Consider the following 22,148-nt stretch of genomic DNA (forward strand, 5'->3'; position numbering starts at 1 on the left):
TTATTCTAATATCCTCAAGCATCTTCAGGATAGGCCCGCCTTTTGCATGCTTCTAAGATCCAAGAGTTGAAGGACTACGTAAAATTGTTGTCCACCATCTGATTTTTGCACAATGTATCAAAGTATGACATACACCAATTATGTGGTGGATACCCAAGTAACTCCTTGGCAGCACCAACAGGCAATTCACCAAGATTCTTTAATTGATCTTTAAAGTCCTCCTCGAAAGTGCTTCAAGCAGACCACCATAAGTATTTCTTTATCTCTCCTAAAATTCTGATCCTCTTACTCTAGTTGGATTCAATATGCCTCACACATAATATGTGATTTGAGAGAGGGGGGACAGTTTTTACTGCTTTCGATAGACACTACACGTGTAAATTTAGACAGAATTAACTATTTAATAAGGATAAAAATAACTGGAATAGTCAATTAAACAAAATCATAACTTGTACCTTTTGCATATCAGACATAAAGATAATACTAGTTCCGTCTTTCAGATTCAGTGAGTGTTTCAGTAGCTCCAAAAACTATGTCCATGTCAGGGTGTTTTCCTTGTCAACTACATCTCATACCAAGGATAGAAATGATTCATTCAATCTTGTGCAACAGCTACCAATAGTTGCCCCTTGCAATGACCCTTTAAGAAAGTCCCATCTAATTCAATGAATGGTCCTGGCCCTTGTTTGAACCCCAACTTCATTACATTCAAGCATATGTAAATTCTAAGAAATCTTCTTTTACCTTCATCCATGGCATCTTTTGATAAATTTATAGGCACACCACTACCAGGATTCCTCTCCCTAATCTCATTTGCATATGCTTCTAATATGTTATAGTCATCTAAAAAGCTTCCTTGCAATTTCTGAAGTGCCATCCTTTTAGCCCTTTTCAATGTGGAGTTATGTACATTCGAGAAAAATTGTTTTTTCAAATCTAGTTTCATATCCTTTATCTTATATTTGGGGTTATCACCTTTCTCCTGAATATTGAGCTGGAGTTTTTGTTTTGGCTCTAGGATTCTCAAATACATCTTCATAGTTGTGCTTTGTCTTTAATGTTTTTATCTTAAATCCAATACCCCTCGTATCTTCAGAGCTGAGGCATACAAAAGGGCAGCCTACTCCACATCTATATCTTACTCTTATTTAATCACTTTTCTAAGCTTCAGAGGTTTGGAATCTGCAATAACATAGAAGTTCTTGACTTTTCCGGCCTCATCCAAGTCCTTAAATGTCAGACTTATCAAGATCTTTGTAGTGAGTAATGTTATCATAACTTATTTACCCTTTTGCGTCCTAAGTAACTCTAATTCTTCAAAATCATATTCACTAGCACCTGAACCATAATCTGAACTTTTATCACTATCAAATTCACAATCAATACCTAATTCACACTGATGTTGATATGAAATAGGATCTTCGTGGTCCCCCATATTGATATATCTTTAATATACATAAAAGAAAACATAAAGGGACCACAAGAATAATTTAACAACTTTGATAATAAAATATCGAACATACAATAAATTACTGCATATAATATAGTGAAAGAATAAAGCACACTCTTTAAGAGATAAAGCATATATTTCTGTTGATTTTAACAACCTAACCCTACCACAATAAATTACTCCATACAATACAATGGAAAGCAAAAAGTACTGTTTTTAAGAGATAAAGCACATGATTCTATCGATTTCAACAACCCAACGCTACCACACTATGATAAAATATGCGAAAAGATCACTTGAAACCAAAGACAATGTAGACATAGGGCACAAATTGACACCACATAAGGAAACAACAAAGATAACAAACAAAAAGAGTACCAGACCCACATGCAAACACTATACGCTAAGCTTCAGAATCAGAATTACCAATATATGACAAAACCCTAGAAAATTACAAAAACAATTAACTAATCCCTTTGTTCGAGTCAAAGACCCATTAAATGGAAGGAGAAATTACCCAAATAGCTTCAGATGATCTTCAATTTGTGTTGTTAACCCTTGTTTGATGGTATCATCCCCTCAAGTCTCAAATTGCCTCTTTTGAGAAGAACTGGGTTTAAAATAAGGTTTGGAGTTTTTTACAGACCTTTTCTGTTTTTAATCCCTATATTGATTGATAATCGGGTATTTTTTTACGGTTTAATAGGTTATCGGATCAAGTTTATGTGGCTTGCTTATGTGGATGGCCATGTCAGCTAATAAATGCCTCTTAGAAGGCTTATGTGGGCAGTTGTTAGAATGAAGGCATTATTGGCCCAGAAAATTAACGTAGGAGATTTTGTTGGCCCAGTTTACTAATGGAGGACAGAAGTGAGCTATTTCTAATAGTTTAAGCATATTATTGGATATTTTTCATATATTTTATGGGCCGACTAATTTATTTATTCTTTACAAAAAACTTAATTGTACTCGGTTTAACTCGGAATTATGACAAAGCCGATTACTTCGCTTGACTTAATGTTGAAACCTAATTATATTAATTTCTATTTTAATAGCGGATTTTTAAAGTGACTAGCTCGTGCTATTACTATCATGACTTTATGACTTAACTTTTTTTAGATAAACATGAAATCTGCATTATTTAGTTTCAACCTTATATGTATTTCTAATAATCATTATAAGCTTAGATTATTTTAATTTTGCGATTCCAATAATTTAGGTCCTCACTTATTTTGAAAATAAATTCTATGTTCTGAGGCCTTAAAACCTCCTTTTCATTTCACCTCGATTTGCGTGTGCAGTCCGGACTTGTATCCGAAAAGTCATTATGTGAAAATCTGTGGAAAATGATAAATATTGCTTTTAAAATGAATTTAAGTTGACTTCGGTCAATATTTTGGGTAAATGCACCTGGACCTGTGAGTTGACTGTCCCGGAGAGTCCGTAGGAAAATATGGGACTTGGGCGCATGCCCGGAATTGAATTCCGAGGTACCAAGCCCGAGAAATAAATTTTTGAAGAAAATTATTTAACTGAAATTATAAGAGTTTTCAGAAATTTGAATATGTTTGAATTTGATGGTATCATGCCCGTATTTTGGTTCTGGAGCCTGGTACAGGTCTTATATAGGATTTAAGTTGAGCCTGTAAAATTTGGTAAGAAACGGACTTGATATGACGTGAATCGGACCATCGGTTGTTAAAAATGATATTTTAGAGTTCATGAGTTTTTTCTTTGATTTTGATGCTAAATTCATAGTTACTGATGTTATTTTGATGATTTAATCGCACGATCAAGTCCGTATGATGTTTTTGGACTGGTGTCCATGTTTGGTTTGGAGCCCGAGGGCTCGGGTGAGTTTTGGATAGGCCATGGAGTGTTTTGAGCTTAGGAAAACTGTTGTGTGTTGCAGATCTGCAGGCTTCGCAATTGTGAAGCCTGGCTCACAATTGCGAGCTCGCATTTACGAAGACCAATCGCATTTGCGATGATGGGCTGGGACAGGAACCTTCGCATTTGCGAGGCTTATCTCGCAAATGCGACTTCAACAGGGACTGCAAATGCGAACAACTATTCGTAATTGCGAAGAAAGCAGGATTTGGCCTACCTTCGCATTTGCGAAGCCTAGGCCGCATTTGCGAGTTTGCATTTGTGAACCTGACTTCACATTTGCGAGTTCGCATTTGCGAGTTCGCATTTGCGAACCTGACTTCACAAATACGATATATGATCCTGTATAAATCATAACTTAGCCGAAAAAATCTCATTTTTCAAACTCTTTCAAACCTAAAACATCTTTGGGCGATTTTTCAAAGACAACTACTCTTCCAAATCAATTATAAGTCATATAACATCTTTTCATATGATTTCAACTCAAAATCAAGAGTTTTCATGGGGAAAATTGGGTGTTTTGGGTAGAACTTAGGATTTTCAAATTTTGGGAATTTGGACCTCGATTTGAGGTCCGATTTCAAAACAAATCATATATTTGAGTTTGTGGGTGAATGTGTAATCGGGTTTTGGTTCGAACCTCGGGTTTTGACCATGTGGGCCCGGGGTCAATTTTTGACTTTTGGGGGAAATCTTTATAAAATCTATTTTCATGCATTAGAATTGATTCATTTAGCATTTATTGATATTGTTAAGTAAATTATGGATAGATACAAGCGAGTTGGTGGTAGAATCAAGAGGTAAAGCGGTAGTTGAGGCTTAATTGTGTTCGTGGCTGTAAGGTAAGTGTTTGGTCTGACCTTAGCTTGAGGGATTAGGAGTTGTGTCTTATTTGCTATGTGTTAATTGTGGAGTACGACGTATAGGCATGGTGACGAGTATCTATATGTTGGTGTCAAGCATGCCCGTGAGTCTCGTATGGTAATTGTTGTGACTCCGTTGTGATTTGTTCATGCTTAATATGTTGATTATCATTGTTGGTTCCCTTGCCGGGATGTTATTGTTTATGATATTATCTTCCTCGCCGGGATGTTATTGTTATGACATTGTCTCCCTTGTCGGGATGTTATTATTTACGACATTGTCTCTCTTGCCGGGATGTTGTTGTTATACTCTTGTTCCCTTACCGGAATTCTCTTATGATTGATGTTGATTTGTAAATGGAATCGAGTTGCACGCCTATAACAAGATATATGAAATGGGAATGGGTGGCACACCACCATGGTGATATATGAAATGGGATCGGGTGGCACGCCGCTACGGTGATATTTGAAATGGGATCAGGTTGCACGCCTGCAACAAGATATATGAAATGGGATCGAGTGGCACGCCGCCACGGTAATATATGAAATGGGATCGGGTTGCACGCCTGCAACAAGATATATGAAATGGGATCGGGTGGCACGCCGCCACAGTGATATATGAAATGGGATCGGGTTGCACGCCTGCAACAAGGAAGAAATGAAAGTGAATACTGTGTTTGTTTTCCTTATTCTTGTTGGCATTTAAATTTTGGTTTCTTTATATTTCTCTTTTGGTATTCTATTGTTATTTGATACTCCCCGCAACATGTTTTCCCCTCCCATATTTAGCTGTAATTATCTACTTTTATTTTTCCATTGTATATGATTTAACTACACAAGTTTATTTCGTAGTCTAGTCCTAGCCTCGTTACTACTTCACCGAAGTTAGGCTAGGCACCTGCCAATACATGGGGTGGGTTGTGTTGATACTATACTCTGCACTGTGTGTAGATCTTGGTGCTGCAGCTTTTGGACCGCAGTGAGGTGGCTGCCTTCAGTCCATTCAGGCGACCCGAGGTAGTCTTGTAGGCATCCGCAGGCCTTGGCGTCTCCTTATATCATTTCCTTCTATTTTTACTTATTCACAGACAGATTCATGTATTTCTATTTAGACTTTATCTGTAGTATTCATAGATGGTCCGTGACGTTGTGACACCAAATTATAGGTAGAGTTGTACTTAGACTTCCGCAGTTTGCATTAATCTAAATTATCAAATTTCGTCTGCCGCACTATTTTTGTTATTATTATTTCCGTTGTTTTTGTTATTTTGTTTTGGAATTGCTAAGGGATACAAAATGAAAATGGTTAAATAATTAGACTAATTGGCTTGCCTAGCTTTCACTAGTATGCGCCATCACAACTCCCGAGGGTGGGAAATTCGGGTCGTGACAAGTTGGTATCAGAGCTCTAGGTTACTTAGGTCTCACAATTCACGGACAAGCTTAGTAGAGTCGGAGGGATCGGTAAGGAGACGTCTGTATTTATCCCAGAGGCTACACAGTTAGGAACAATTTCACTTCTACTCACCTCTATCGTGCGGTTTGGTTTTTCAATGCTAATTGGATTTCTACTCTGTTCTTTCGCAGATGGCGAGAACACGTGCTTCCTCATCCACTGATCAGCAGCCCGAGCCCCAGCAACAGCTCCCACGAGAGGCAGAGGGCGAACCTGAGGCCATGCTAGAGGTTTAGGTAGGGGTAGAGCTCAACCCAAAGCAGCAGCAGCGACGGAGCCTCAAATTGAGTTTGATGATGAGGTTCCGGCCTAGACAGTTCCGGTGGGCCTAGCTCAGGTCCAGAGGGGTTCATTGCTACCCTAGTACTCCAATATGCTTTGGTCCGTCTAGTAGGCCTTATGGAGAATGTTACTCGGGCAGGCTTGCTTCCGGTAGCACCAGCCATCTCTCAAGCTGGAGGAGGAGCCCAACCTCCTGCTACTCGCACTCCGGAGCAGATGACTCCCCAGTTTCAGACTCTAGCAGCTCAGCTAGTTGGATCAGTTCAGCCGAGTGTGGTAGCTCAGACCGGTGATGGAGCAGCTATGTCTGTTGATGCCTTGTGAAGATTAGACAGGTGAACCAAGCTCTTCACTACCACTTTCAGTGGTGCATCTTCTGAGGATCCCCATGATTATTTAGACAGCTGCCATGAGGTTCTCAGGAACATGGGGATAGTGGAGACCAATGGGATCGACTTTGTTGCTTTTCATTTGTCTGGATCCGCCAAGACTTGGTGGAGAGATTATTGTTTGGCTAGACCAGTTGGGTCACCAGCTTTGACTTGGGATCAGTTTTCTCAGCTATATCTGGAGAAGTTTCTTCCTATCACTCAGAGGGAGAACTATCAGAGGCAGTTTGAGTGTCTCCAGCAGGGTTCTATAACTGTTACTCAGTACGAGATCAAGTTTATTGATTTGGCCCATCATGCTCTTTTTATACTTCCCATTAAGAGAGAGAGAGAGAGAGAGAGAGGAGGAGGTTCATTGAGGGACTCGTTCAGCCTATTCGACTTCAGATGGATAAGGAGACGGGGAGCGAGATTTCCTTTTAGGACGCGACCAATGTGGCCAGGAGAGTTGAGAAGTATCTATCACAAGGGGTGGTCAGGGGTCTGACAAGAGGCCTCATCATTCAGGCAAATTTAGTGGTGCCTCTTCTGGAGGCAGGGATTCTTTTGGTAGAGGTCATCCTCCTAGGCCTTTTTAGTTAGCACTTCAGGCTTATCACGTGCTCCAGGTGGTCGTGGTTCTCACATGCAGTATTCTGATCAGCAGTCCTATAGTGCATCGCCAACTCCTATCAGTGCACCTTCAGAGTTTTCAGGGTCGTCAGTCCCAGCAGCCGAGGGCTTGTTTTACTTGTGGCGACACGAGGCATATTGCTAGATTTTGCCCTTGAGCACCGAGCAGTTCTCAGCACCAGGGTTCCCGTGCCATGGTTCAGGCACCGTGTGTTCCACCGTCCGCTCAGCCAGCTAGAGGTAGAGGTAGGGGTGCTAGAGGTGGAGGTAGAGGTATTATAGGAGGAGCTCAGGCCGCTAGAGGTGGAGGCCAGCTAGCAACAAGCCGTCATAGATATGTAGTTCATAGTAGTGGGCCCCAGTCCCAATGTTATGCTCTTCCAGCCAGGCCTGAGCCTAAGGCTTCCGATGCAGTTATCACATGTATTGTTCTAGTTTGTAGTAGAGATATTTCAGTTCTATTTGATCCAGGGTCTACATACTCCTATGTGTCCTTTTATTTTGCACCGTATTTGATCATGCCTAGTGATTCTTTGAGTGCTCCTGTATATGTGTCTACACCGGTGGGTGATTCTATTATGGTAGATCGTGTCCATCGCTCTTGTATAATGGTGATTGGGGGTCTTGAGACCCGAGTAGACTTATTACTTTTGGACATGGTTGATTTTGATGTCATATTGGGGATGGACTGGTTATCACCTTACCACGCTATCTTAGACTGTCATGCCAAGACTGTAACCTTATCCTTGCCGAGTTTACCTCGTTTAGAGTGGAAATGGACTCCTAGTCATTCTACCCGCAGGGTTATCTCATATATGAAGGCTCGGTGTATGGTCGAGAATGAGTGTTTGGCTTATTTGGCATATGTTCGTGATTCTAGTGCTGAGATTCCTTCTATGGATTCTGTGCCTGTAGTTCGTAAGTTTCCTGAGGTATTTCCTTCAAACATGCCGGGTATGCCACCCAACAGGGATATTGACTTCTGCATTGATTTGGCTCCAGGCACTCAGCCCATTTCTATTCTGTCGTATCGTATGGCCCGCCAGAGTTGAAGGAATTAAAGGAGCAGTTGCAAGACTTTCTTAATAAAGGCTTTATTAGACCTAGTATCTCACCTTGGGGTGTGACGGTGTTGTTTGTTAAGAAGAAGGACGAATCGAAGAGGATGTGTATAGATTACCGGCAGTTGAACAAGGTTACAATCAAGAACATGTATCCATTACCGAGGATTGATGATTTGTTTGATCAACTTTAGGGTGCCAAGGTATTTTCGAAGATTGACTTGAGATATGGCTACCATCAGTTGAGGATTAGGGCATATGATGTCCCTAAGACAACTTTTCTCATTCGGTACGAGCATTATGAGTTCTTGGTGATATCATTTGGGTTGACAAATGCCCCAACGTCTTTTATAGAATTGATGAACCGAGTGTTCAAGCCTTGCTTGGATTCGTTCGTGATAGTCTTCATTGATGATATTTTGATCTATTCCCACAGCCGGGAGGAGCATGACCATCATCTGAGAGTTGTTCTTCAGACTTTGAGAGATAGTCAGTTGTATGCTAAGTTTCGAAGTGTGAGTCCTGATTGAGTTCGGTTGCATTCTTGGGTCACGTAAGAGGGTATTCAGGTAGATCCGAAGAAGATAGAGGCTGTCAAGAATTGGCATAGACCCGCATCAGCTATAGAGATCCGGAGTTTCTTGGGTTTGACAGGCTATCACCATCGGTTTGCGGAGGGGTTTTCATGTATTGCAACCCCGATGACTAGGTTGACCCAGAAGGGTGCCCAGTTCAGGTGGTCAGACGAGTGTGAGGCGAGCTTTCAGAAGATCAAGATAGCTTTGACTACGGCGTCGGTGTTGGTTTTGCCCACAGGTTCAGGGCCATATACAATTTATTGTGATGCATCTCGCATTGGACTTGGTGCGATGTTGATGCAGGATGGAAAGGTCATTGCTTATGCTTCACGACATTTGAAGATTCATGAGAAGAATTATCCAGTTCACGATTTGAAATTAGCAGCCATTGTTCACGCGTTGAAGATTTGGAGGCATTATCTATATGGCACGTCATGTGAGGTGTTCACGGATAACAAGAGTTTGCAGTATTTATTTAAGCAGAAGGAGCTAAATTTGAGGCAGAGAAGGTGGTTGGAGCTACTGAAGGACTATGATATCACCATTTTATATCATCCGGCAAAGGCCAATGTGGTGGCCGATGCTTTGAGTAGAAAGTCAGCCAGTATGGGCAGTCTTGCGTATATATCGATCGGTGAGAGACCACTTGCTTTGGATGTTCAGGCTTTGGCCAATCAGTTCGTGAGGTTGGATGTTTCTGAGCCCAATCGTGTGTTAGCTTGCACAGTCGCTCGTTCTTCTTTATTGGAGTGTATCCAAGATCAGTAGTATAATGATCCTCATTTATGTGTCCTCAGGGACACGGTGTAGCACGGTGGTGCCAAGTAGGTTACGTTAGGAGGTGATGGAGTTTTGAGGCTGTAGGGTCGAGTTTGTGTGCCTAATGTGGATGGATTTCGAGAGTTGATTCTAGAGGAGGCCCATAGTTCCCGGTACTCTATTCATCCAGATGTCGCTAAGATGTATCAGGATTTGCGACAACATTATTGGTGGAGGAGGATGAAGAAGGATATTGTTGCATATGTGGCTCAGTGTTTGAATTGTTAGTAGGTAAAGTACGAGCATCAAAAAGTTGTGTGGTTTGTTCCAGAAGATTGAGTTTCTTGAGTGGAAGTGGGAGCGTATCACTATGAACTTCATTGTTGGACTCCCACGAACTTAGAGGAAGTTCGATACACTGTGGGTTATTGTTGATAGGATGACCAAATCAGCACATTTCATTCCTGTGGCAGTCTCCTATTCTTCTGAGCGGTTGACTGAGATCTATATCCGAGAGATTGCTCATCTTCATGGTATGCCCGTGTTTATCATTTCTGACCGAGGTACACAGTTTACCTCACATTTTTGGAGGGCAGTTCAACGAGAGTTGGTCATACGGGTCGAGTTGAGCACAACATTTCATCCTTAGACGGGCGGGCAGTCTGAGTGTACTATTCAGATTTTGGAGGATATGCTGTGAGCTTGTGTTATGGACTTTAGAGGTTCGTGGGATCAGTTTTTGCCTTTAGCATAGTTTGCCTACAACAACAGCTACTAGTCAAGCATCTAGATGGCTCCTTATGAGGCTTTATATGGTAGGCGGTGTCGGTCGCCGGTTGGATGGTTTGAGCCGGGAGATGCTAGGTTGTTGGGTACAGATCTAGTATAGGATGCCTTGGACAAGGTCAGGATCATTCAGGATAGGCTTCATACAACTCAGTCCAGGCAAAAGAGTTATGCCGACTGTAAGGTTCGTGATGTGGCATTCATGATCAGCGAGCGGGGTGTTGCTTCGGGTGTCGCCTATGAAGGGCTAGATGAGATTTGGGAAGAGAGGCAAGCTTAGCCCTAGATTCATTGGCCCGTTTGAGATTCTTGATCGAGTGAGAGAGGTGGCTTACAGACTTGCGCTGTCGCCGAGCTTATTAGCCATCCATCCAGTGTTTCATGTGTCTATGCTTCAGAAGTATCACGACGATCCATCCCACGTGTTAGACTTCAGCACCGTCCAATTGGACAAGGATTTGTCCTACGAGGAGGAGCCGGTAGCTATTCTAGACCAGCAGGTTCATCAGTTGAGATCTAAGAGTTTGCCTTCTGTTCGTGTTTAGTGGAGAGGTCATCCTGTTGAGGCATCGACCTGGGAGTCTGAGTCTGATATGCGGATCCGTTATCTCCATCTTTTCTCCGACTCAGGTACTTCCTCTTATGTCCGTTTGAGGACGAACAGTTGTTTTAGAGGTGGAGAATGTGATGACCTACTTATTTCGGAAATAAATTTTGTGTTCTGAGGCCTTAAAACCTCCTTTTATCTCACCTTGATTTGCGTGCACAGTCCGGGCATGTATCCGGAAAGACATTATGTGAAAATCTGTGGAAAATGATAAATTTTTCTTTTAAAATGAATTTAAGTTGACTTCGGTCAAAATTTTGGGTAAACGGACCAGGACCCATGAGTTAACAGTCCAGGAGGGTTTGTAGGAAAATATGGGACTTGGGCATATGCCTAAAATTGAATTCCGAGGTCCCAAGCCCGAGAAATAAATTTTTGAAGAAAATTGTTTAACTGAAATTATAAGAGTTTTCAGAAATTAGAACATGTTTGAATTTGATGGTATCGGACCTGTATTTTTGTTTCGGAGCCTGGTACAGGTCTTATATGAGATTTAAGTTGAGCCTGTAAAATTTGGTAAGAAACGGACTTGATATGACGTGAATCGGACCATCGGTTGTTAAAAATGGGACTTAAAAGTTCATGAGATTTTTCTTTGATTTTAATGCTAAATTCACAGTTATTGATGTTATTTTGATTATTTGATCGCATGAGCAAGTCCGTATGATATTTTTGGACTGGCGTGCATGTTTGGTTTGGAGCCCTGAGGGCTCGGGTTAGTTTTGTATAGGCCACAAATTGTTTTGAACTTAGGAAAAACTGCTGTGTATTGCAGGTCTGCAAGCTTCGCAATTGGGAAGCCTGGATCGCAATTGCGAGCTCGCATTTGCAAAGACCAATCATATTTGCGATGATGGGCTGGGGCAGGAACCTTCGTATTTGGCCTACATTCGCATTTGCGAACCTGACTTCGCAAATGCGATATCTGCACCTATGTAAATTATAACTTAGCCGAAAATTTCTCATTTTTCAAACTCTTTCAAACCTAAAACATCTTTGGGTGATTTTTTAAAGACAACAACTCTTCCAAATCGATTGTAAGTCATTTCTAACTCGTTTTCTTTAATCCATAACATCTTTTCATATGATTTCAACTCAAAATCAAGGTTTTTATGGGGGAAATTGGGTGTTTTGGGTAGAGCTTAGAATTTTTGAATTTTGGGGATTTGGACCTCGATTTGAGGTCCAATTTCAAAACAAATTATATATTTGAGTTCGTGGGTGAATGAGTTATCGAGTTTTGGTTCGAACCTCGGGTTTTGACCATGTGGGCCTGGGGTCAATTTTTGGCTTTTGGGGAAATCTTTAGAAAACCTATTTTCATGCATTAGAATTGATTCATTTAGCATTTATTGATATCATTAAGTAAATTGTGGCTAGATACAAGCGAGTCGGTGGTGGAATCAAGAGGTAAAGCGGTAGTTGAGGCTTAATTGTGTTAGTTTCTTTGAGGTAAGTGTTTGGTCTAACATTAGCTTGAGGGATTAGGAGTTGAGTCTTATTTGCTATGTGTTAATTGTGGAGTACGACGTATAGACATGATGGCGAGTATCTATACGTCAGTGTCAAGCATGCCCGTGAGTCTCGTATGGTAATTGCTATGACTCCATTGTTATTTGTTCATGCTTAATATGTTGATTATCATTGTTGGTTCCCTTGCCGGGTTGTTATTATTTATGATATTGTTTCCCTTGCCGCGATGTTATTGTTTATGATATTATCTCCCTTGCCGGAATGTTATTGTTATGACATTGTCTCCCTTGTCGGGATGTTATTGTTTACGATATTGTCTCCCTTGCCGGGATGTTGTTGTTATACTCTTGTTCCCTTGCCGGAATTTTTTTATGATTGATGTTGATTTGTAAATGGGATCGGGTTGTGCACATGCAACAAGATATATAAAATGGGATCGGGTGGCACATCGCCACGGTGATATATGAAATGGGATCGGGTGGCACGCCGCCACAATGATATTTGAAATGGGATCGGGTTGCACGCCTGCAACAAGATATATGAAATGGGATCGGGTGGCACGCCGCCACGGTGATATATGAAATGAGATCAGGTTGCACGCCTGCAACAAGATATATGAAATGGGATCGGGTGACACGCCGCCACGATGATATACAAAATGGGATCAGGTTGCACACCTGCAACAAGGAATAAATGAAAGTGAATACTGTGTTTGTTTTCCTTATTCTTGTTGGCATTTAAATTTTGGTTTCTTTACATTCCTCTTTTGGTATTCTGTTGTTATCTGATACTCCCCGCAACATGTTTGCCCCTCCCATCTTTAGCTGTAATTATCTGCTTTTATTTTTCCGCTGTATATGATTTAACTGCATAAGTTTATTTGATAGTCTGGTCCTAGCCTCGTTACTATTTCGCCGAGGTTAGGCTAGGCACTTACCAACACATGGGGCCGGTTGTGTTGATACTACACTCTACACTGTGTGCAGAGCCCAGTGCTGCAGCTTTTGGACCGCAGTGAGGTGGCTACCTTCAGTCCATTCAGGCGATCCGAGGTAGTCATGTAGGCGTCCGGGCCTTGGCGTCTCCTTCTATCATTTCCTTCTGTTTTTACTTATTCAGAGACAGATTCGTGCATTTCTATTCAGACTTTATTTGTATTATTCATGGATGGTCCGTGACGTTGTGACACCAAATTTTGAGTAGAGTTGTACTTAGACTTTCGCAGTTTGTATTAATCTAAATTATCAAATTTCGTCTTCCGCACTATTTTTGTTATTATTATTTCCGCTGCTTTTGTTATGTTGTTTTGGAATTGCTAAGGGATAAAATGGTTCAATAATTGGACTAATTGGCTTGCCTAACTTTCACTAGTAGGCATCATCACGACTCCCGAGGATGGAAAATCCGGACCGTGACATCGACATCTATAAATAACATAAGGATCGTTTGGTTTGAGGGATGAGAATCTTTATTCATGATATAGAATTTAGCAGTATTAAGTTATACTTGTTTGATTTCCGTGATATAACTTTTCATTACTAATATAATTCATGCATAGCTAATGCAACATTTGGTTTACAGTATTAAGCTACATAATTTTAATGGACTTAGAATAACAAATAAAATGTGTATAACTTATACAAAAATCTATCTACTAGTACAATATAGAAGTTAAAATGTAAAATAAGAATATATACATTTAGAATGCATGAATTAGGGCCCGTTTGGCCATTAATTTTTTTTACTTTTTTCGATTTTTTTTTCGAAATCAGTGTTTGGCCATGAAAATTTCAAATTTCACTTAAAGTTGATTTTCGAAATTTTGCGAAAATTGGAAAAACTCTAAAAAAATATTTTTCAAAATTTTCATTTCAATCACTCACAAAAATTCAAAAATAACTTCAAATAATATTCATATCCAACTATAACTCTAATTTTTAAATACTATTTTTACTTAAAATCATTTTTAATTTTTCGGCAACTCAGTACATAATACCCCATGATCTCTGACTATTCAGCCGTCCACCAATCTCCAGAAGTCAACCAATCGCCTACTGTAGTAATAGATCCATTATCTCCCGTCAAACATCTTCGCAATTATAGGCATTTGTATTTCACCACATTGCTTACATCATCAAAAGACCACTTCCCAACTTCCATGAAAGAACCTTCCCCTTACCCCACACGCATTTAGCTTATTCCTCAAGAATTCAGCTCTTGATCTGAACTGTTCAAGCTTGAATGGTTCGATATAAAGAAATGTCTTTGCACATATAATTCTCTTGAACGTTGATTGGTTTATTTAGAATAACCATATCGAGAAATCGTTTATATATGGCACTGCCAGTATTGAAGCTAGGGACACTTGCATTGAAAACACTTAGCAAACCCATTGCCAGTAGGCTTAAGCAACAAGCTGGCTTGCATCCCAAGTTCCGTAATTTCATCGTGAGCATCGCCCAGGTAACTGTCTCTTTGGTTGGATTTGTGATTACATACATATATTCGATTAGTTTTAATCTCGTTCTTCTTCTTGGTACGGCTAATTAAAATGAAAGGGCATAAATTGTGCATTTCGTTTACTCCCTCCATCCCCAAACCAATGATTGGCTTAGGAGTACGACTAGTGCAGTATCTAATTTTTATGTGTACGAGGACTTGTTATTTTGTGTAGAATTGGTGACCACATAGGCCATTAATTCTAATTCTTTAATTGGAGCCGTTAGCCCCTTTCAGCATAAAGGTTGTTTTTGTTGCTGGTTTATCACATTCCGAGAATCCAATTGGGGCTTTTTGAACTTATAGGGCAATTTGTAGTATAGATGAGTAAGTACTAAAAGTAGCAATTTCTTTCTAATTAGAAGTATTTAAGGAACGAATAAACCGTCAGTTGCAATGTATTGATTGGGTTCTCATACCTCAATAGCTAGCTTTGGGGTGTGGTTCTTCGTGGGTTGTATCAATGGCATCAGAGCCACCCACCACCCTCCGAGCCCACTGTGCCATGGATGGTGACATTGGTATTGCAGTGTTCCTCGAGGCTAGAAATGTCTAGTGCACAGCCAGCCGTTGAGGACGACGGATGTGGAGCGTGGTGGTTTGTTATGGTTCATTGCAAGGTATGAGGCTTGAGTCCCACATTGGTATTGCATAGTAAAAGAAAAAATTGTTTGACTCTCCCGGTACCAATAGTGTCTTATGAAATGGTATGGGGTAGCGGATAAGAGTGTGCTGCATGCCTTATGCTGTGTGGCTGAATTTGGACTTCATTAATAAAAACCTTAATTGACGAGCATATGTTACTAGAACAATTTGTGATTACAATTTTACTGTTCATGGTTAGTTAGTTTACTCGTCCATCCAATCAATTAGTTGTGAGTTGTTGAAAGAACATAAATAATGCAATTGCATAATGTTCGCCACTATAAGTGGATCTATAATCTAATGGGATTTTACAGTCTGAAACAAAATGCAAAGAAACCATTGTCAAAAACTGGAATATGACAAACTACAACTTCCCAGGTATATTTGGCATGAGAAGATTGGTTATCATTTTGGAGAGTTCCGGTTCGTTCTTCAGCACTTGTAGTTTCTGAATTGAGGGACTAGTAAGATTCACTTAGGTGGTTGGATGATTCTGATGGATACATCTTCTGATACATGTTAATAGCGGCTTGTGCTCCTGTTGAGGAATTTTTGTGCAATTTGACTAAATAGCTGGTCATTCCTTGTGTGTCTTTACCTTTGATAAGTCAATACTCTTCTTTTACTGTCTAGTTCTTTTAATCCCTTAATAATGCAAGAAATGCTCGTGCATTCCTCTTCCTCTGTGCATTTCTCTTTATTATGTTTCAGTACATTCATTCAGCTATTTATGTCTTGTTTGTAGATGCAAATACCGATCTTTCAGAAACTTTATCCTTCATTATATGTTAATCTTTTGAATTCTGTTAGCATTTCGAATTACATCTTTTTTAACACATTTGCAAAACAGGCAAACCACCGGGTGACAACAACAATGCAAAGGCGGATATATGGTCATGCAACCAATGTAGAAATACGGCCTTTGGATGAGGAGAAAGCTGTTCAAGCTGCTGTTGACCTTCTGGGGGAGGTTTTTGTCTTCTCGGTATTGCTTATTTTCCCACTTGACTCTGTGATGACATGTCTAGAGTAGTTATCTAAGCTTCCTCCCTTCATTAACTGTTACATATCATTATTGTTCAAAAGAAGATACACCTTGCTAACTGCTCAAGGTTTGAAATCCTGTGCACTTAAAACATGATATGCGCTCTGACGCAGTATGGAAGTAGTCGTGCTACCTTTGTTACCCAGATTAGCAGTGGCAACTTCTAATAATCCACATAGCCCTTGTAATTCTTGGGCGATAAAGTTGCTTTGCATCAATATGCGTGATCATGCCTAGTTCAATATGTCAACTGAATCCTTCTCTGTGCAACTGCCTTGCGATTTATTTTTCCAAGAAGAGTTTGGAACACAAAGCTTAGATCTCTGAAGCTTATATACAGGAAATTGCCGTATCTACCATCTCGAGATGCACAAACTATCTTTAAAATTTGCTTGAAATCTGAAATTTCTACTTACAATCTCTGACTGATCATGCATGAAGCGAGTAGCTCCTAAGCTAAGTGCTGTTAAACAACACATATTTGAATCGAGAATTGTTTATGATGATTTTTACATGATCTTCGAAACATCAAAGCATATTGCTTTGGCTGATCTGCGTGAAGCTTAGTAGTTAGTGCTATTACACAACACAGAATTGAGCTAAGATTTGCTTATGACAAAATGTACTTGTGTCAGTATATAGGGTTCTTTTGGAGTAATTGATATGCGTGAAGATGACTATTTTCTCTTCTTTTTTCTTTTAGCTGAAATATTAAAGTTAACAAATTCCAAGTATAAGTTATCAACATTTTACATTGACCGCACTTTGTGGCTGTGCTACAAAATCTTGAACCAACTTTGTTTTGAACTCTTGGGTTTTAGTGCTGATCTCCTGTTTGAGTTATCCTTTGCTGAGAAAGGAAAAGGAAAGTATCAAGAGTTAGACTCGAACTCTTGGGCTCTAGTGTTTATCTGTTTCTTTTGAGGTATCATTGGTTGCTAAGGATGGAAAAGACCGAGAAAGCTAGTCAGTAAATTTGAATAGGAACTTAAAACCAGTGGCGAAGCCAGGATTTTTTTTAAGAGTGTTCAAACTTGAAAGAAGTAAAAAAAAAAATCCTCGAGAAAGGGTGTTCAATACTTGTTATACACCTTTAAAACCTAATATTTTATCTACATACACAGTGTAATTTTCTGACGTTGACCACCCTTATCATAGTGTAGCTTCGTCCATGCTTAAAACTGTAGTATACAAAAATTAACAGATTTTTAAATTTGAATGACATGATTTTAATTCGTATTTTACTTAATTGTAGTATTTGAATTCTAACGTCTCATAAATTTATGTTTCTCTCTCTATACTATGTATGTATGTATGTATGCATGCATGCATGCATGCATGTGTGTGTGCGTGCGTGTATATCCTCATTTGAGCCTTTCTTCACTAAAAACCCGTGCTTTCACTGTGCTTTGCATCTAAAGTCTTGGTAGACTTTAGCTTCTTTTTATTTTTCCTTTTTTTTTTGTGCTGTACGCCCTTGACAATATGGTTGGAAATAACCTTATGGACGATGATCAACAGGGCTGAAGTTTAGTTCATGAGATTGTTAGATGATTTTGTGGATTACTACTGATTAAAAGAAAAGTTGTGGAAAATTGAGGTCAAAGCTTGGACCTCGTTATCCCTACTGTTTGTGCTATCTCAAGTTTCAGATTGTTTTTGTCCTTCTTTGCAAAACAATTATATAGATATTTTTTGGATTTAGATGTTTTAGTGAAACAGTTCCATAATGAGGAAGAGCTAATACTTCGTCATGATCTTTTTTCATCTTGAAGATTGACACGACGAGTCAACAATTGTTAGCCTATTGATAAAATTGGGAGATTAAAAAAATCACAATAGTTGCAGCTGCTTGCCAATGTTGACCTTTAACTAGTTTTCAATGGCCATACAACAACAACAACAACAACAACCCAGTATAATCCCTCTTAGTGGGGTTTGGGGAGGGTAGTGTGTACGCAGATCTTACCCCTACCCTGGGGTAGAGAGGCTGTTTCCAAATAGACCTCCGGCATCCTTCTCTCCAAGAACTTCCCACCTTGCTCTTGGGGAGACTCGAACTCACAACCTCTTGGTTGGAAGTGGAGGTTGCTTACCATCAGAGCAACCCCTCTTGTCTCAGTCAATGGCAATAGAGAATGAAAATAAAAGATTTATTGGTCTCTGTCAGCAGCTGGATAATTAGAGCAGCTATGCTGCGATGGAGATGAAACACAACTTCCAGTATAGTTAATGGAACAGATTTCATTCCATGATTCACTTCCTAAATTTCAATTTCAGTGCAACAATAATCTGTTCCATTAGTTTGCCCATTTCATGCAAGTGACACAGTAATAAATCATGAGTAATGCACCACGGAGGGCATCCTTATATTTGGTTGATTCTGTTGATAGTGGCGGTCAGTTTGGAGCGGTGTAATGGCACTTGACTTGGATATCTTGCATCTAGCACCTCTATGTTGCCTAATTTGTGCTTTGGCAACTTTTTAAATCGCTGAACAGGTTGCAGTTGCTGCACTTTACTTTGAGGTGCAAAGAAGTTCTCGATCAGAAGCTAAAAAGGAGGAAGTTCGCAGGCAAGAGATGGAGGTATACTCTCAAATTCTTTGATTACTTGTTTGGTCTTGATAAACTCTTCCATTTTATCAATGACCCAGGCCAAAAACATTGGACACCCCTGAAAGTATTTGCGCTGTTCCTTTAATGTTATCTCAGTAAACATCTACTTTAGCATTTCCTTTTCAAGTTTCTGGTTACTGATTATTATTCTTAAGAGTATCGTGCATTGATTGAGGAATAAGTTGTTATCTCCCTATGGTCTTTGGCATTACTCACCTGATGAGCTAACATTTGAGGTTGAGCTAGACCAAGGTCCATTATTATTTCTTCATTTATTCATTTATTTTGATAAATTGGTTTATGGTTATTTCTATCTCAATGTGATTTCATGGAATGGCACCAAAGCAAGCACTTTTTGGTATACAAGTTGCTGATCTAGTCCCTGTGATTGCCAATTAACAGACCAATTTTGCTTCACATCCATTAATACTGTTGCCTATAGCCCTTAGAGCAGATAGGTGGATGTGCCATGTATCCCTCTAATTACATGCTGTTATTTCTATTACTAAACCTGTAAAGCACCCTAATTTACCTGGCTCATTATTGCTCCTTGCTGCAGAAGAAGGAATTGTTGTAATTTGCTATTTTGAGTTCTGGAGTATTATGTGACAAAATAGTACCACTGATACTCAAAGGTAAGTTCTATAAAGCGGTGATTAGGCCGACCATGATGTATGAGGCTGAGTGTTGGCCGGTTAAGAAATCACATATCCAGAAGATGAAGGTAGCAGAAATGAGGATGTTGAGGTGGATGTGCGGGCATAGTAGGATGGATAAGATTAGGAATGATAATATTCGAGAGAAGGTGTGCGTGGCTCCCATTGATGACAAGATGCGGGAAGCAAGGCTCAGGTGGTTCGGGCACGTTCAGAGGAGAAGCCCAGATGCTCCGGTAAGGAGGTGCGAACGACTGGTTGTGGAGGGCTCGAGAAGAGGTAGAGGGCGGCCTAAGAAGTATTGGGGGAGGTGATTAGGCAAGATATGGCGATGCTTCAGATTTCCGAGGACATGACACTTGATAGGAACATGTGGAGGTCGAGTATTAGGGTTGTAGGCTAGGAGGTAGTTAAGTCTTGCCTTATGCCATAACTTTGGGAGACTAGTTTGGTAGGGATACTATTTTGCTTTTGCTTTGTATCATTCCTCTTGATTTCATGTTCTTATTTTTCATATATATATATATATATTTCATATTATTTCTGTGGTGTTACTAATATTGTCTTCTTTTGTCCTTTTGTCTTCTTGAGCCGAGGGTCTTTCGGAAACAGCCTTTCTATTCCTTCGGGGTAGGGGTAAGGTCTGCGTATATATTACCCTCCCCAGACCCTACTAATGGGATTTCACTGGGTTGTTGTTGTTGTTGTTGTTTGAGTTTCTATAAATTCTGTCTAAAACAAGTGCTTTTCTTTTCTATTACATCATTAGTGGAGTTCAAAACCTCTGTTAGTTGTCATAATAAACTGAAATTCTATCATTCTATAACTTTGTTTGAGTTATATCTGAGGTCCTTGTGTTTTTGTTCAGCAAATGCGGGAACGAGATGAAGCATTGGCAAGAGAAATGGAGAGCCTAAAAAGCAAAATTCAAGAGCTTGAACAGCTAGCTAGGGGACGAGGACTTGCTGGAGTGTTCAATCTGAGACCTTCTCACGTTGAAGAAAGCAAATCCCCAACACCTGCATGATCTGTTGCGTGAAGTTTTGGCGGCAAAACGATACAATTGTTTTTCTCATTCTTTGGATCCAAGAATCCTATCTGGCTTTTTTAAAAGCATGACAAAGCCTAAGCTTCTGTCACTGAAAATGAATTTGAATCGTGAAAGTTTCCATTGATGTGATCAATGTTGCTAGGTTATGTAGTAAGAATTGCATGAAGCAGCTTGAATTTTTGTTATGTCCACCTTTGGATTGTGCACTTTCCTCCTGAATTTTACATTTACCTAACACCACAGGCTTAGCTTAGGAGACTTGTGTACTATGCTGATTATACTGTGCAAAATTGTGAAATATTGGGTATTTTGGAGATTTTTTGTTCAGCCATGTTCTATAGTACTGGTGAAATTATGTCAAGATGCTCCTTACCTGCAAAAGTTGTACGATGCATTACAAAGAAGAGGTATTTACCTTTAATACAATCAGACGGGCTTGAATTGAGCAACATTGTGATGACCCGATAGGTCATCTTATGAACTAAAACCAAATTTTGTGTTCCGATGCCTTAAAAACTTCATTTTATCCCTCATCGATTTACGTGCGCAGTTTGGACTTGTTTCCGGATAGCTTTTATGTTGAAAGTTGATAAAAATAAGGAATTTTGCTCAAAAACCTCATTTGAGTTGACTTCGGTCAACATTTTTGGTAAACGGACCCAGACTCGTGTTTTGACAGTCTCGGTGGGTCCGTATCGAAATATGGGACCTAGGCGTATGCTCTGAATCGGATTCAGAGGTCCCTAGCCCAAGTTATGATTTTTTGTTAAAAATTGAAAGTCTGAAAATTTATTTATTTTTAAGAAATTATTGATGTTTGATCTCGTTGATATCGAGTCCGTATTTTGGTTCCGGAGCCCGGTACAGGTCCAATAATATTTTTCACTTATCTGTGAAATTTGGTAGGAAACGGAGTCGGTTTGACGTGATTCGGACGTCCAGTGGTAAAAATAAAGATTTCAAAGCTTTCTTGAAAATTTCATTTGATTTGGTGTTCAATTCGTAGTTCTAGGTGTTATTTTGGCGATTTGATCGCGTGAGCAAGTTTGTATGATGTTTTCAGACTGGTGTGCACTTTTGGTTTGGAGTCCCAAGGGGCTGGGTGTATTTTTGGATCTTTGGTTGAGAGACTAGTAAAGTTAAGAAATTTGGGAGTTTGACCATGGTCAATATCAGGTTAAGACGACCTTTTTTTAGTGTTTTAAGTGCGCGAACAAGTCTGTAGCGTGTTTTATGATTGAAATTCATATATGGTTTGTGTCTGGGAGGTTCGGATGAGTTTCGGAGTGGTTTCGAATCATTTCAGAGAAGTTTTGGGCTTTGCTGGTTTCTGGTGCGACACTGTTCATTCGCAATTGCGAACCTTTTATGACAATTATGAAAATACTGTTCATTCGCAATTGCGAGCCATTTATGGCAATTGCGAAA

The 22,148-nt window shown here is 39.8% G+C and overlaps 1 protein-coding gene across 1 annotated transcript; it reads left to right on the forward strand.

Annotated features, from left to right (window-relative positions):
* The first annotated feature begins 14,226 nt into the window (after window positions 1-14,226).
* LOC104226261 (OPA3-like protein) lies at window positions 14,227-21,047 on the forward strand. The gene is made up of 4 exons (XM_009778208.2): window positions 14,227-14,669; window positions 16,201-16,335; window positions 18,897-18,983; window positions 20,538-21,047. The coding sequence occupies exons 1-4, from the start codon at window positions 14,541-14,543 to the stop codon at window positions 20,694-20,696; spliced, it is 510 nt and encodes a 169-aa protein (XP_009776510.1). The 5' UTR covers window positions 14,227-14,540; the 3' UTR covers window positions 20,697-21,047.
* The last annotated feature ends 1,101 nt before the right edge of the window (window positions 21,048-22,148 follow it).

The sequence above is a fragment of the Nicotiana sylvestris genome, chromosome 2, assembly GCF_000393655.2.
Source record: "Nicotiana sylvestris chromosome 2, ASM39365v2, whole genome shotgun sequence".
NCBI classification, from domain to species: domain Eukaryota; kingdom Viridiplantae; phylum Streptophyta; class Magnoliopsida; order Solanales; family Solanaceae; genus Nicotiana; species Nicotiana sylvestris.